This window comes from Panicum virgatum, chromosome 3N (genome assembly GCF_016808335.1).
Source record: "Panicum virgatum strain AP13 chromosome 3N, P.virgatum_v5, whole genome shotgun sequence".
NCBI lineage: Eukaryota > Viridiplantae > Streptophyta > Magnoliopsida > Poales > Poaceae > Panicum > Panicum virgatum.
The window spans coordinates 49,978,133-49,995,224 of NC_053147.1; the positions used below are offsets into that span (position 1 = coordinate 49,978,133).

The 17,092-nt window shown below is 45.7% G+C and overlaps 1 protein-coding gene across 3 annotated transcripts; it reads right to left on the reverse strand.

Annotated features, from left to right (window-relative positions):
- Nucleotides 1-234: 234 nt before the first annotated feature.
- LOC120666100 lies at nucleotides 235-16,872 on the reverse strand. Of its 3 annotated transcripts, XR_005671558.1 has the most exons (3): nucleotides 15,535-16,872; nucleotides 14,673-14,716; nucleotides 235-595 (listed from the first exon to the last, which is right to left on the reverse strand). XR_005671558.1 is itself a non-coding variant. In XM_039945888.1 (2 exons), the coding sequence occupies exon 1, from the start codon at nucleotides 16,832-16,834 to the stop codon at nucleotides 15,548-15,550; it is 1,287 nt and encodes a 428-aa protein (XP_039801822.1). In that variant the 5' UTR covers nucleotides 16,835-16,872; the 3' UTR covers nucleotides 235-595; nucleotides 15,535-15,547. The 3 variants fall into 3 exon arrangements, 2 of the variants coding, with proteins under 2 accessions (XP_039801822.1, XP_039801821.1); XM_039945888.1 differs by lacking the exon at nucleotides 14,673-14,716; XM_039945887.1 differs by lacking the exon at nucleotides 235-595 and having other exon boundaries at nucleotides 14,267-14,716.
- Nucleotides 16,873-17,092: the final 220 nt, after the last annotated feature.

Below are 17,092 nucleotides of genomic sequence, written 5' to 3' on the forward strand. Positions count from 1 at the left end.
CATCTCATTATCCTTTGGATTGAAGCCCACACAATTACCACACTATTTAATTGGGCAGCTAAACTATGGGACGATTATGAAATGTTCCAGGAAAATATGGAGTGATCAAAAGCCACAAAGGCAGACCCAAAATCAGAATACTGTGACCCATGATAATTAGTAAAAAACAGATCTTTCAAAGTGGTGCACCTGATGTTCAGGTTTGTGCTTCAATGATGCAACAAAATAAGCAGATTTCGAAACAGCATAGTTCGCATGTAATTTTTCTTTTTAACAAAAGAAGCAGAGCTGTTCTACAGAGCAGGAATCATCTAGAGTGTTTCGTACATGAAGCATTTCAGCTGAATTATGATGTCACAGAGAGAGTTAAGTAGCAAACATGTCATAGCTAACATACGAGTTATGACACATCCCATGGAAGCTATTGCCACAAAGATAGTTCATACATGCAGATATAACTATACATCATTTCAAATCTGGAGAAGAACGGTTCTGAAGATATTAAAAGAAATGGATGGTACTAAACCAGCTGCAGCAGTTCCATGTCCAAAGGATTTCTGGATCACTTAGCAAAACCTAGAGGTGATAATTTGACCTGAAATGCAAAGAAAAGAAATTACTTTAGTTTGTGCCAGAGCAGCATGCAAATTAATGTGAATTATTTACAGGCTAGGAGTCAGAATGTGAATCTTACAAGTACAATGCATTGCTCAAGTACCTGGTGAAATCTATGCCACCACAAAATAGCAAATCAATGGCTACCTGAAACTCATACGATACAGAAATGCATTAACTTTTAGTACAGAATACAATAAGATTTAAGAGGAAAATCTTATGATCAGACACATTGTAAAGTCAAAGGGTCAACACACATTAAGCAAATAAGGTTACTTGGTGAATTTTTTACAATTCTTTAGATTCAAAAAAATAAGGGAGCTTCAATGAGATAAATAGAGACTATATAATAACGTGGAACTCAAAGGATGGATAATGATGAGAAAATAGTATTGGTTTAAATCCCATAAAGATTAATCCCTTGCAATCCATCTGAATTGAAGTGCACTCATTTACATAGCGCTCAACAGCAGCTAACCACAGATATGTAACATGAAGTCCTGAACATTCAAATGAGAGAAGATATATGTGTAATTGAATATTCTAGAAGTAATTATTTCTCACCTAGAATAATTGTATTTCTTAATGAATATTTACAAATCTTAAATTAGTAACTCCTGGGAAAAAATGAACTACAAACAAACTAGAGTATTTCTTCCTGAAATTTGCCAATTATATCAATATCTCAAATGTCAAGAAATAGCAATTACAGCTCGAGCCAATCATTTAGGTACAGAGTCACAACTAGAGAAACTAAACAGAGGGTGTGTTTAGATCCACGAAAAGTTGGATGAAAAAGTCACACCAGACACTGTAGCACACTGTAGCACTTTTCGTTTGTTTGTGGTAAATATTGTCCTACCATGACCTAACTAGGCTCAAAAGATTCATCTCGCAACGTACATCAAAACTATGCAATTAGTTTTTTTATTTACCTACATTTAGTACTCTATGCATGGGTCATTTGCTATATTTAATGTTTTGATGTGATTTTGATGTGATGGAAAGTTGGGAGGAGTTTGGAGTATCTAAACACACCCAGACTAATTTATCTCAAAGATGGTTAGTTATAGGATATATAATTTGGTGTCATTCCATAAGAAATAAACATATACACCAACATGTGGAATTCATGAATATTTAACTGAGGTAACTGGACACTGATATTTAAATAGCATTATCAAATAGACTGGAACACCACTGACTTTTCTATTAACATAGGCCTACACCAGGGGTCAGCATTGAGCCCTTATTTATTTGCTTTAGTGATGGATGAGGTCACAAGGGATATACAAGGTGAGATCACTTGGTGTATGCTCTTTGCTAATGATGTGGTGCTAGTTGACGAGAGTAGGGCAGGGGTTAATAGGAAATTAGAGCTGTGGAGACGCACATTAGAGTCGAAAGGGTTCAGACTTAGTAGGACCAAGACCGAGTATATGATGTGCGATTTCAGCGCGACTAGGCATGAGGGGGAGACATTGGTCTAGATGGGCAAGTGGTGGTCCAGAAGGATAATTTTTGGTATTTAGGATCGGTGCTACAAAAGGATGGCGACATTGATGAAGATGTTAGGCATAGAATTTCAGCTGGCTGGTTGAAATGGCGGCAAGCTTCTGGCATCTTTTGTGACAAAAGGGTGCCACAAAAGCTAAAAGGCAAATTCTATAGGACAGCAATTCGTCCGGCGATGTTATACGGTGCTGAATGTTGGCTTACAAAAAGGCGATATGTCCAGCAACTGAGTGTAGCAGAGATGCGGATGTTGCGGTGGTTTTGCGGGCACACAAAGAGGGATAGAGTCCGGAACGAAGTTATTCGGGATAGGGTCGGGGTGGCACCAATTGAGGAAAAACTTACCCAGCATCGGCTGAGATGGTTTGGACATGTCCAACGAAGGCCTCCTGAGGTGCCGGTGCGTAATGGGGTTCTTGAGCGGGTAGATAATGTAAAGAGAGGTAGAGGTAGACTAAACTGACGTGGGATGAGTCGGTTAAGAGAGACCTTAAGGATTGGAATATCTCTAAAAAGATAGCTTTGAATAGGAGCGCTTGGAGACTAGCTATCAATGTGCCTGAACCTTGAACTTATTTCTTTCGGGTTTAATGTCTAGCCTACCCCAATTTGCTTGGGAAAAAAGCGATGATGTTGTTGTTGTATCAAATAGACTGGAACAGAAGAAAAATAGAAACAAGCAATGAATAGATCAAATAGAAGATTACCCTCTACTGCGTTAAACGATTAGATGAACATTCTGATCCTCATCTGGTCCAAGCAGAGGCTCCAAGCGCATGAAGAATGGAAATGCAGGACCTCTATGAGGGTCTTCTGCGTTGTTGGGGAACACTGACATCTTCTTGGTTCTCATATTGAACACAAGAAAGTAGGAATCAGCCTTCCTTATTGACCAGAACTCCATGTAGACATAGCCAGCCCTCGCCGCCAAGACGCGTACCCTCTTCATCCACTAAGCACGGCGGATCTTCTTCATCCAGTCATTCAGCAAGGGAAAATCCTTCTTGACCACCCATCCACCGATGCTGTCGCGGACCCAGAGCTGAAGGCATTGCTCCTTGCTGGAGAAGAGACACAGGCCACCATGCTCTGGCATGTCGGCCACACAGTAGGATTCCCTTGGGGGGAATGGAGCAGTGATGACTGACCATTCCATGGTGGTCGTGTCAAGCACCAAGATATTCTTGGTGTCCGACCTCCAGTAATGGTGTCGAATATCTCATGCTCGTATAGTCGTATGTGGCATCGCCCTTTTCCAGCTTGACCCTTCCCATATTGATTTTAACCCATTTGCCGGTGCGGGAGGAGAATACAGCGCCGTTGTAATCAAAGCCGATGACCAAGAAGGACCCATCGGCCTCGTCGACGACAATGGCGTAGCGGACCACGTGAGTGCACGCGCGGAAGACGCGGCCTGGGCGAAGGAAGACGGCGGTCCGCGCGATGGGGTCATAGACGGCGAGGCCGAGGCCGTCGCGGCCGCGGGAGAGGAGGAAGCGGCCGCCGTCGCAGCCGCGGATGCGCCACTCGTGCCAGTCGTACCCCTCCTCCTCGGCGTCCGAATCGACGGCGGGGAGGTCCTCGAAGAAGAAATCGCCGTCCGCGGCGGCCGCGGCCAGATTGGGTTTGTTGCGGGTGGCGTGGACGAAGAGGAGGTTGGGGGAGCGGCGGGGGAAGAGCGTATCACCGCGGTCAGTGAGGAGGAACCCGACAAGCGGGGGCCGGCGGAGGGCGTCGAAGCCGCGGAAGACGGCGGGGTCGGAGGCCACGCGGTGCCATTGCTTGCAGGCGAGGGCGGCGTTGGCGAGGGAAGCCATGTCGGGAAGCCGGAGGAGGATGTCACCGAGAATGCCGTCGGGGAGGGCCGCAATCGGCGGCGCTGGCGAGGGTTTGGGCTTCTTGGCGGCGCCGCCACCTGCTCCCTCGGGCGGTTCCATTTTCCGTGGTCCTCTAGAGACGCAGAATTGGCCTTGGATTCGATGTGCCCTCTATCTATCATATAAGGGATTTTTTTTCCTTTTTCGCGCCAAAACATTTTGGTTTGGCGCCAACAACAAAGATCCTGGATGGGCTTACAGTGGTGTGTAGACTACCACCGTTCCCGTATACGCCCGTTTAGTCCGTGTACAAGCTATACATAGTCGTTTAGGCTGTCCGCACCGGCTTACTGGACAGCTCCCTCCAGTACGCCGGTACCGTCCTCCAGTACGCCGGTACCGTAAAACCGCATGCACCGGGGGACGGTAAAGCGCCCTGTATTTTGCAGAAGCTCCCCGTTTAAGCGTTCTCCAACGCCTCCCCCCAAAACACCCTCCCCCTGTGTGGGGGGAGCTTTAGAGGGGAGGGTGCCTCCAACGGCACCCCCTAAAGCTCCCCCTACGTATGGGTGGAGTTGAATCTCCCTCCACGTATAGGGGGAGATTACAACTCCCTCTATACTTTAATCATGTCATTTGTTTATGATAAAAAATTTATTTGAATTTCGTAACTTGATAACAATATGTATTATAGTAGTACAAATATAGTACTATTTTTTTCAGAATTTAAAAATGATAAATAAATAGTTAAAGAGTGAGGTATAGTGTATAGGAGGAATGGATATGGGGGAATGGTTGGAGAGAAGGAGTTATAGGGGGAGGAATCTTTTGGAGGGAGATGGTAAAATATAGTAAATAGTACGTTTGGGGGGAGTTGGATAGGGGGAATGGTTGGAGAAAGCCTTACTCCATTTCTAGCGGGATAGCGGAGAACCGCTGCCTTCCGCGGTGGCCCACCACGAGCCTGCTGCAGTTGACTGCCCGCGTCTGCGCCGCCGTCGGCCGGCCGGTGCTGCTCGCCACGACGGCGGAAAGGAGGCTGGGACCGCCTATGATGCCGCCGCGACGCCCGTACTCGGAAGTCGGCCGCCGCCGCCGCCGGTAGTCCCCGTCAAAGCCCCCCCCCCCCCCCCCCCCGCTTGACACCGCAGGTGCGAGGGAGGCGCAGCTGGACTGGCAGCCATGGAGAGGGAGGGGCGGAGCTCTGCCCATGGCTCGGAGCTCGCTTGACGAGGACAAGCCGGCCGCAACCACGGAGAGAAGGGGAGGGAGAGGCCGGAGATTGCCGGGGAGGGAGACGCCACTGCCGGAGAAGAGGGGACGCCGCCGCGCTACCCCTCCGCGGTGGGGCGGGCCTCCAGCTCGGCCGCACGCCGCTCGCCGCGCGCTGCAGACGTAGCGAACGCACGCATGCCGCCTGCGCGCTCCCGCTGCCGCGCGCAGCAGCCGCCGCGGACGCACGCACCCGCCTCCCCTGCCGTGCGCCGCACGCACGCCGCCCCCGCGGCTACCGGGGAGGGACGGCGTGGGGAGGAGGAGGGCCGGCCTCGCGTGCGCGTTCTTTCCGCAGCCGGCCTCGCCGTGCACCGCTATCTGCAGGCCTGTGAAGCTCCGAGCTCGACGCCCGCCGCCATGGCCGGAGCTCGAGGGCCGCGCGCCTGCCTCCGGCGGGGGATGCAGGGGAGGGGGCGGGAGGAAGGCCGCACGCCGCCGTGGCCGGGAGGGAGAGGAGGAAGGCCGCGCGCGCGGCGTTGGAGCCGAGCCGAGCCGTCCCGTACGCCGCCCTGCGCCCTGGCCGCGCCGCGCTCGCGTTCGCGCGGACTCGGCCGGCGCGGCGAGGGAGGGAGGAGGAGGGAGGCGTGGAGAGGGCGAGAGAGAGAGGGGGGTGGCGACGAGCGCCGCCGAGGAGCTCGAGCTGCCCAGATCCGCGGCGGCGGCGAGGAGTTCCAGGGGAGGCGGCCGCAGAGGCCGCGAGCGGGCGGCGTTGAGCACCAGGGGAGGCCACTCTGCTCTTGTGCGCGGGCCGCCCGGCCGCGGCGCGTGCGGGCCGTCGTCGGGGAAGGGAGGCGCGGCGAGGCGAGGCGAGCCGGCGGCGGCAGGAGGAGGGAGAAGGGCGTGGCACGGCGAGGCGAGGAGAGCTGGTGGCGGCAGGAGGAGGGAGGAGGTCGTGGCGAGGCAAGCCGGCGGCGGCAAGAGAAGGGAGGAGAGAGACGCGGGAGGGCGACGGGGTGGTGGGGGTAAAAATAAACAGTGTATAACAGGTGGGCCTATTGGGGTGGTAGTTGATATAGATGAGAAATATATTGGATGACGGATGCAGAGAAATTGGATATGGAGAAAGAATCTCGATGATCAGGCATGAATATTTTTTTACAGAAGGAATATAGAGTAAAACCAGTGTAGATAGCCTTATCTTGTTTAATCATCATTTAGTACGTTTAAACATTTAGAGTAACACTTTGCCTGGTTACTCCTGAGCTATTAATCGGTGTACTTTTGATCTTAACATCTCTAAATTGTGGAGATTACCCCATTAGCCCTAAGAGGCGAGGATTGATTCAGTGTTGATTAATCTTGGTATTTCCGCCTCATAATATCCATGCAGGCCAGATAACTTGTGGGATTTAGATTTCTTTCATAAAGATTATTTGATCGAATACTTAGGTATTACATGTGCAAATATGTAGACTTTCTAGCATATTTGACATTTATGTATATAAATATGTATATTCTAGTGTTACTATGCCAAACCGTTTAGGCTATTTAATTCCGTTTAAACACCATTTAAACAGCCTAAATGCTAAACAAAGGGTGACTGACTGTTTATCATTCAGCATTTAGGATAATATTGCCTATGTAAGAGTGTAAGGGGGTAATCTACATTTTTTCTTGAATAAAAATAAAATTCGAAGGTGTAACTGAAATCAGATTAGCATAGTGATTTTTTTTCAGATTGATGCAGCATATTGCACTACTCGTAAAACTGCCACATTTGAAGTATGAAAAACACTATTTGCCCTAGAACTGTGGCAGACATCTCCTACCCCCGTCCGTTCCAAATTATATATTGCTTCAATTTCCTTTATTAAATACATAGGTTTCACTATATATTCAAATATAGGGGAAATCTAGGTGTGTAGTAAGATATAATTTATATATATGTGCATAGTAAAAGTTGTGAAGCTAGAAATTCGAAACAACCTATAATTTAGAATGGAGGGATACATTGTATGGCATATATATAATAATAAGGCAAGTATCGTCGAAGTACGGATAATCCTTTAAACTATTTCTTAGTTCAATTTACCCCTTAAACTATATCATTTGATCCAATTTACACCTTAATAAATCTTTTTCAGATTTATTCATGCACAAGCGAAGTCTTGAGTTAAAATTTTATAGATGATAATGGACATCTAACACATTTCAGAAAAATATGTGAAGAATTTTTCATTATTATTTTGATAGGGTATGATAATTAATAACAAATTACCGTTATGATATAAATTAACCCTCATAAAGTTTTTTTGGTATATATTGTGATGCCTACTACCATCCTGCAAAATCTTTTTTTTTCTCGAACACGCAGGAGAGCTGCGTATCTTTATATTAAGAGGAGAAAAAGGGGTTGGTCCAAAATATAGAGTCCAGCTCCTCTCCTTAGACAAGAGAGAGGGCTGCAGAAACATGCTAGAGCTGTTACAAAAAGAAAGACACTAGGACCTGACCATCTCACACTTATCACCTTACACTTGTTCTATCAACCTTCCCGGGTCCAAGGCTGCAAGGCCCTTAGCCCCAGAGAACCTCCACAATAGTGATTCTTCCTTGAAAGTTTGGAGAGCCCGCTGCAGATTTGGAGACATTCCATCGAAGACACAAGCATTCCTGTGTTTCCATAAAATCCAAGCTCCGAGAATACAAAGGGAGTTGAAACCCTTCCTATGTTGCTTGTGTATTTTCTTCCAATATCTTTTCCACCATTAGGCAAAGGAGGCAACGCTGCGCCTGGGTGCTAGGTGGGTTAAATTCAGAGGCTGTAGGACAGCAAACCAAAATTGTCGTGCGAATACACAAGATGTAAGAATGTGTTGAATATTCTCATCATCTTGGTCACAAAGAGGACAACGCTCCGGATAAGGGAGGCCTCGTCTTTGTAGTCTGTCCGCTGTCCAGCAGCGATTTCGAATAGCCAACCAAACAAAAGTTTTGCATTTATTAGGTGCCCAAGATTTTCAAGCCGCTTCCAAGGTTCAAAGGTGATGGAACCAACAAAAAAAATTCCTGTAGGCTGATCTGGTAGAATAAATACCTGAAGCTTCAAACTTCCACTGATGGAAATCCACGGTGGTATTGAGCTCAAAGGCAACAATGTTGTCCCATAATTCAAGGTACTCCAAAAGACCATGCCAGCCAAGTGCTCTTCTAATGTCTCACACCCAAGTATGATCTTGCATGGCCTCAAAAACAGTTCTTGTTCTTCGTATTTTCGGGGGCACGCAACTTAAAATGTTTGGTGCAAGGTCCTCCAAGCAGCAACCATGCAGCCATCTATCAGTCCAAAATAAGGTACTCCGCCCGTTGCCAATAGTGGTGACAACTGAAATTGCAAACATGGCCACCGAATTAGGATGAAGCGGCACCTCAAGTCCAGCCCACGGCCGGTCCGGTCTGGTCTTCTCAATCCACAGCCAGCGCATTTGGAGCGCCCACCCCATGATTTCAAGGTTGTGAATACCCAGCCCACCGAGATCAATTGGTCTCATGATCTTTTCCCAGGCTACTAAACAACTGCCCCCATTAATTTCCTTCCTTCCTTTCCATAAAAAACTCCTCCTGATCTTATCAATTGCTCTTATGAACCATTTAGGAACTTGAATAGCCACCAGCAAATAAACAGGTATGGCAGTGAGTACAAAGCGAACCAGAACCACACGACCAGCCAGTGTCATTAGTGAAGCTTTCCACCCTGTGAGCTTATTTGCTATTTTTTCAATCCAAGGCAGCAGGTCACCTCTTCTTAGTTTCTTGTCAGATATAGGTAATCCCAAGTAAGTGGTAGGAAAATTAGAAGTTGTGCACTGTAAGATGCTGCTGACAGCCTCCAAAATTTCACCTTCACAATGAATAGGGATCACACAACTCTTTTGTAGACATCACCAAAAACATGTAAGAGGCTTCTTGTGAGCTGTAGGTCAGTTTCTTCAGGACGAATAAATAGTGCCACATCATCTGCATAAAGTGATAGACGTTGTTCAGTGGAATGTAAAGGAAGGAGGAGGCCTTCAGATTCAGTCTGGATAAATAAACTATTCAAGACATCCATAACCAAAATGAACAACATGGGAGAAAGAAGGTCGCCCTGCCGAAGGCCCCGCTGGTGAGAGATGATGTTCTCCGGCTCACCATTGAGAAGAACTTGAGTTGAAACCGACTTAAGAAGGTTAGATATAAGATTTCGCTAACTATCACCAAAACCCAAGTGTTCCAGAATTTCAAGTAGGAAAGCCCAGGCAACTGAATCAAAAGCCTTAGAAATATCAAGCTTCAGGAATAAACTTGCAATTTTGCGATGGTGGAGTACCTTGATTGTTTGTTGTACCAACATGAAGTTGTCATGAATACATCAGCCTCTAGTAAATGCACTTTGGTTGGTTGCAACCAATCTGTCAAGAAGAGGGGCCAAACAATTTGCCATCAATTTAGTTACCAGTTTTGTAAAACTGTGTATCAGGCTAATGGGACGAAAGTCCCTAGCTTCCAAAGCTTCCACTTTCTTAGGTATTAGGGTCAGATAGGCCGAGTTTAGAAGTTCCAATTTCCTAGCATCTCATTGCTGAAGGAAAACAATAGCTGTTACGAAATCAGATTTGATAATTGGCCAGCAGGTCTTGTAGAATCGTCCAGTAAAACCGTCGGGGCCTGGTGCTCGATCAGCTGGTAAGGATTGGATGGTTGCCCAAATTTCTTCTTCTGTAAACGGCTCCTCAAGGACAGATAGATAAATTCCAGCTCGATGGAAAGTAGCCAAATTAAAAGTAACTGACCTTGCTTTTGCCTGTACCAACACTCCATCAAAGTGATTGAACAGAACTTGATGCTTATCCTCCTGGGATATGGCTACTCGATCTCCTTCCACCAATTTAGCAAAGAAGTTCTTCCTCTTCCGAGACCCGGCTTGTTTGTGAAAGAAGGATGTGTTTGCATCACCCTCTTTAAGGTAACGAACCCGAGAGTGGAGGCGAGCAATTGTTCTTTCCAGGGAAGCAAAATATAAACAATGTTGTTTTAGTTTACATCTCAGCCACTCTTCATCAGTTGATAGTGCTCGGTGGCCCTGGGCTATCTCTAGGCGATGAAGAATATGTCAGGCCAGTGCAAGTTGAGACTTGATGTTCCCAACCTGCCTTTTGACTCCAGGATTGCAAGGCCTTAGTGAGGCATTTTAATTTGATTGAAATTGTTTCTAGTGGGCAGTTGCAAACAACCTGCTCATCCCAGGACTGTTGTGCTGCCTCAAGAAACCCCTCTAGTTTTGGCCAAAAGCTTTCAAAATGAAACCTCTTCTTGCCCACTATACCTTCTCTTAGGCCCAAGATCAAAGGGCAATGATCTGACATTTCAGTAGCATGGCTCTGCAGCACATTGTCAGCATAAATTTCCTCCCAGTCATTAGTATACAACACTCAGTCCAGCTTGACAAGTGTTGGCGAATCACGCTCATTGGACCAAGTGTACCTTCTGCCCAACATCGGTATTTCCTTCAATTCTAGATCATTCACAAAGCGACGAAATCTCCCCATCATAGCTCGGTTGATATTCTCATTATTTTTATCTTCCGAGCAATAGATCATGTTGAAGTCTCCTGCCAGCATCCAAGGTCCAGGGCAATTAACTCGAACTTTCCGGAGTTCCTCAATAAATCCCAGTTTCTCATCATCTCGGTGGGGGCCATACACTCCAGTAAACCACCATCCTGCAAAATCATAGATTAAGATTTACTTGTATGTGGAGAAATAAAAACAAATCGTAACCAAATGACATAGCTAAGGGCTAACTTGTACCAAGAAAAAGTTAAGGGGTTATCGATAATTTTGGCATACTTGAAGGGGGTAATTTGAGCTTTTTCTGATAAGGACTTATACCATTTTTTAACAGTTTGAACTTTGAACACAGTTCTATCATTTATATACACATTTCAGATGTCCTTTTTTCTCTTGGTACCTGTTCCACGAGGCATAGAAGAGTGAAGCCCACAATTCCCAAGAGACCAAAAAGCTCTGTTTCAGTAAACCCAGGCTCTACCACGCTGTGGTCATCGCTTGGATCACTTACCTCCTGCCATCGCAACTGATGGCCCTCACGAATTGCGGCACGCAACACCGGTTGGCCTCCTCAGCGAGGCGTAGTGAGTCGGCCCTGGAGAGGTCGTCGCCGCCGTCGTCCTACGACTCCCGCAGCAGATCGCCGAGCTTCATCATCTGCTGGGCCGACGGCTTCAGCGGCTCTTCCTTTAGGATCGCCCCCAGCATTGGCAGATCCTGGGCAGCTGCACACGATGCGACCCGGCTGGTTTTGCGACGTCAGTGATCTTGCAGGGGTTAGATCTGATGACGCGGCAGACATGTTTGCTATTGCAGTCGAATCTATGGTGGGGAATGGAAGGAATACTCTCTTTTGGACTGATCGTTGGTTGCATGGCTGCAGCCTGGAGGACCTGGCCCCTAATGTTGTCCATTGTGTTCCCTTCAAATTCAGGAAAAAAAAAGAGAACTGTGAATGAGGTTTTGCAGGAGAATCACTGGGATGGCTTGGCTTAGTCAAGTATCTAGAGTTACAAGATTTAATTTTTGGAGTCAACCAATCTGGATTGGAAGACGTACATCGTTGGAAACCTGAGGTCTCAGGTTCTTTCTCTACGCAATCAGCTTATAGAAGTTATTTTGTGGGTTCTATCACTTTTGAACCGTGGAAGAGGCTTTAGAAGTCATGGGCACCAGGGAACCGTAGGACATTTGTTTGGCTACCTATTCGGAATCGCTGTTGGACAGCAAACCGTTTACTAAAAAGAGGATTGCAACATCCTGAGCGGTGCATGCTCTGTGACCAGGAGGAGAAAACAATCCAATGCATCCTCATGTCCTGTGTTTTTGCAAGGCAATTTTGGTGCGCCATCCTGCAGCAGCTTGATTTGGCTAGACTAACACCCACTAGGAGATCCTCTTTTGCTGTTTGGTGGAAGAAGGCCGAGAGGAAACTGCAGAAACATCTTAGGAAAGGCTTCAATTCCTTTTGTATCCTTGGAGCTTGGATCATTTGGAAGCATAGAATTGCTTATATGTTTGATGGGTCGACACCTAACTTACAGAAGAATGTGCAGGCTTTTAAGGATGAAGTGCACGCTTGGCAGTTCGTCAGGGCCAAAGGGTTGTCTATCCTCTACCTCGAGTTAGGGGTGGTCCATGGCTAGGGAGTTGGGTGATTCTGTCAGTCTGGTGCTGCCCTTAGGTTTTTCAGTAAATTAAGTTATTTTTAGGTTGTGCGTTCCTTGCTCTTGTCCAAGGTATGTAGCGTCTCTTTGTAATTGGACTACTCTTTCTCTCTTAATACAAAGACAGCTCTCCTTCGTGTTTGAGAAGAAGAAAAATTCATTCAGCAAAGTAACTGATTTTTTCCCTTCCAAACATCAATATTTTAATGACCTTAAGCTTCACGTGGCAACAATAATGTCAAAGAATTAGTTGTGTTATGTATCTTTATGAATCAAAAGCCTACCAGGTGACCCGTTCCTACGAATAGATTTTTAGGAGCAGCTCTATTGCTACAATAACCTAACTTCATTTGTAGGAATGAGTGAATTTTTGTTCGCACTAAAAAATTGAGGTGTTGTTATAAATCGTTTTTGTAGTAGTGCTGGTGATGGAGACCTTTTTTATTGTTGAGATTAGTTTAGTTTGAGCTGTAAAAATAACCTCAGCTCTACTTTATCCTAAAATCTGCAGTACCATTTTCGTTACAAATGCTCCATGCTGGCCGGCCACTTCCTTGAGAATTTTTGTAGTTGTCCGTGAACAAATGCAGAATTCCTCGCGAAAAAAATAAATGCAGAATAACTTGAGAGCCTAGAGTTGCTAGATGAACAACAATTTGCTTGTTGAGTTTGCCCCCTCCTCCAATTAAACATTTGTTACAATTTGGCCCCATCATGATGTTTTTTTTTCTGGCTTCACACCTACAGTGAGATTATCCTGAATTGATGGAACCCGTTGAAATTGAAAATTGGAAATGTGTTTTTATAACTTGTGGACTGTGGCATTACGTGGACAGTATGGCCAAAGCATCGCTGTTGAATCAGAAGTCCTTTTATTTAGGTAAAACTGCTACCGACCAAAGTTGTTACCAGCACAAAGTCCAAACGGAAAAAAAACAGAAAGTTCAGTTTGTCCCAGCCCTTGCAGATTGTACTACAAACTAAAACCTTCTTGTAGTTTTTTTCCCCCAGGGAAGCTGATTAATATTGCAATGCATGGCAACTGTTTTAGTGATCGAAGTGATATATGAGATCACTTTAAGCATTGTACTGCGATGCCATTGTGGTTTGATGTCAGAAAATACACATTAACATTCAACATAGTAAGTAAACCTCTCATATAAAATTCATGTGAACATAGATATTTTTGAACTTTTTTTTCTTTAAAAGCATGTTCCTGCCCGATCCGAACTTGGTTTTCCAACTGGGTGGATTTTGTTTAGTGGTCAGACTTGTGAGATTCAGAACAATCTACTGATGACGGAACCAATGTGTTCAGTGCATATTAGAGACAGTGAACACAACATTTCTCTCTACAAAATTTCCTTCGGCGAGCAAGTAACTGATTTTTTTTCCTTCCAAACATCTATAATTTAGTGACCTTAATCTTCACGTGGCAACAATAATGTCAAAGACAATATAAGATCTACCAATATGCTCCTAGCTATATCTGCATGCTAACTATTTAATTGGGCAGCTAAATTACGGGACGATTATGAAATGTTCCAGGAAAATATGGAGTGATCAGAAGCCACAAAGGCAGACCCAATACCAGAATACTGTGACCCATGATAATTAGTAAAAACAGATCTTTCAAAGTGGTGCACCTGATGTTCAGGTTTGTGCTTCAATGATGCAACAAAATAAGCAGATTTCGAAACAGCATAGTTCTCATGTATTTTTTCTTTTTAACAAAAGAAGCAGAGCTGTTCTACAGAGCAGGAATCATCTAGAGTGTTTCGTATGTGAAGCATTTCAGCTGAATTATGATGTCACAGACAGAGTTAAGTAGCAAACATGAAAATGGAACTGACATTAAACTAATCCATAAAAGTTTCATTTAATTAACAGCAAAACGATGTCATAGTTAACATACGAGTCATGACACATCACATCATGGAAGCTATTGCCACAAAGATAATTCATACATGCAGATATAACTATACTTCATTTCAAATCTCGAGAAGAACAGTTCTGAAGATATTAGAAGAAATGGATGGTACTAAACCAGCTGCAGCAGTTCCATGTCCAAAGGATTTCTGGATCATTTCGCAAAACCTAGAGGCGATAATTTGACCAGAAATGCAAAGAAATTACTTTAGTTTGTGCCAGAGCAGCATGCAAATTAATGTGAATTATTTACAGGCTAGGAGTCAGAATATTGAGGTTACTAGTACAATGCATTGCTGAAGTACCAGATGAAATCTATGCCACCACAAAATAGCAAATCAATGGCTACCTGAAACTCATATGATACAGAAATGCATTAACTTTCAGTACAGAATACATTAAGATTTAAGAGGAAAATCTTATGATCAGACACATTGTAAAGTCAAAGGGTCAACACACATTAAGCAAATAAGGTTACTTGGTGAATTATTTACAATTCTTTAGTTTCAAAAAAATAAGGGAGCTTCAATGAGATAAATAGAGAGTATATAATAACGTGGAACTCAAAGGATGGATAATGATGAGAAATAGTATTAGTTTAAATTCCATAAAAATTAATCCCTTGCAATCCATCTGAATTGAAGTGCACTCATTTACAGAGCGCTCAACAGCAGCTAACCACAGATATGTAACCTGAAGTCCTGAACATTCAAATGAGAGAAGATATCTGTGTAATTGAATATTCTAGAAGTAATTATTTCTCACCTAGAATAATTGTATTTCTTAATGAATATTTACAAATCCTAAATTAGTAACTACTGGGAAAAAATGAACTACAAGCAAACTAGAGTATTTCTTCTTGAAATTTGCCAATATTATATCAATATCTCAAATGTCAAGAAATAGCAATTACAGCTCGAGCCAATCATTTAGGTACAGAGTCACAACTAGAGAAACTAAACAGGCTAATTTATCTCAATGATGGTTAGTTATATGATTTATAATTTGGTGTCATTCCATAAGAAATAAACATATACACCAACATATGTGGAATTCATGAATATTTAACTGAGGTGACTGGACACTGATATTTAAATAGCATTATCAAATAGACTGGAACAGAACAAAAATCGAAACAAGCAATTAATAGATCAAATAGAAGATTACCCTCTCTAGTGCATTAAACATTTAGATGAACATTCTGATCCTCATCTGGTCCAAGCAGAGGCTCCAAGCGCATGAAGAATGGAAATGCAGAACCTCTATGAGGGTCTTCTGCGTTGTTGGGGAACACTGACATCTTCTTGGTTCTCATATTGAACACAAGAAAGTAGGAATTAGCCTTCCTTATTGACCAGAACTCCATGTAGACATAGCCAGCCCTCACCGCCAAGACGCGTACCCTCTTCATCCACTCAGCACGGCGGACCTTCTTCATCCAGTCATTCAGCAAGGGAAAATCCTTCTTGACCACCCATCCACCGATGCCGTCACGGACCCAGAGCTCAAGGCATTGCTCTTCGCTGGAGAAGAGACACAGGCCACCATGCTCTGGCATGTCGACCACACCGTAGGACTCCCCTGGGGGAAATGGAGCAGTGATGACTGACCATTCCATGGTGGTCGTGTCAAGCACCAAGATCCTCTCAACGGGATCGAAGTGTCTGTGCTTCTTGGTGTCCGACCTCCAGTAAGCAAACCGGCCAGCGGCCATTCCATCGCTTGTGAACGAGTTAATGGTGTCGAATATCTCGTACTCGTATCTGACATGGCGCTTTTCCAGCTTGACCCTTTCCATATTGATTTTAACCCATTTGCCGGTGCGGGAGGAGAATACAGCGCCGTCGAAATCAAAGCCGATGACCAGGAAGGACCCATCGGCCTCGTCGACAACAATGGCGTAGCGGACCATGTGGGTGCACCCGCGGAATACGCGGGGTGGGCGAAGGAAGACGGCGGTCCGCGCGATGGGGTCATAGACGGCGAGGTCGAGGCCGGCGCGGCCGCGGGAGAGGAGGAAGCGGCCGCCGTCGCAGCCGCGGACGCGCCACTCGTCCCAGTCGTACCCCTCCTCGGCGTCCGAATCGACGGCGGGGAGGTCCTCGAAGAATAAATCGCCATCCGCGGCGGCCGCGGCCAGATTGGGGTTGTTGCGGGTGGCGTGGACGAAGAGGAGGTTGGGGGAGCGGCGGGGGAAGTGCGTATCACCGCGGTCAGTGAGGAGGAACCCGACAAGCGGGGGCCGGCGGAGGGCGTCGAAGTGGCGGAAGACGGCGGGGTCGGCGGCCACGCGGTGCCAGCGCTTGCAGGCGAGGGCGGCGTTTGCGAGCGAAGCCATGTCGGGAAGCCGGAGGAGGATGTCACGGAGGATGTTGTCGGCGAGGGCCGCAATCGGCGGCGCTGGCGAGGGCTTGGGCTTCTTAGCGGCGGCGCCGGCGCCGCCGCCTGTTCCCTCGGGCGGTTCCATTTTCCGTGGTGCTCCAGAGACGGAGAATTGGCCTTTTGGATTGGATTTGCCCTCTAACATGTATAAGGGGATTTTTTTTTTCCCTTTTTCGCGCCAAAACATTTTGGTTTGGCGCCAACAATGGGCTCGCCTATTTCGCGCCAAAAAATTTTGGTTTGGCGCCGACAAACAAAGAATCTGGGCCGATCTGTATGCAACTTTTTTTTTGCTCAGGGTGTGTTTAGTTCGCGAAAAATTTTAGGTTTGACTACTGTATCA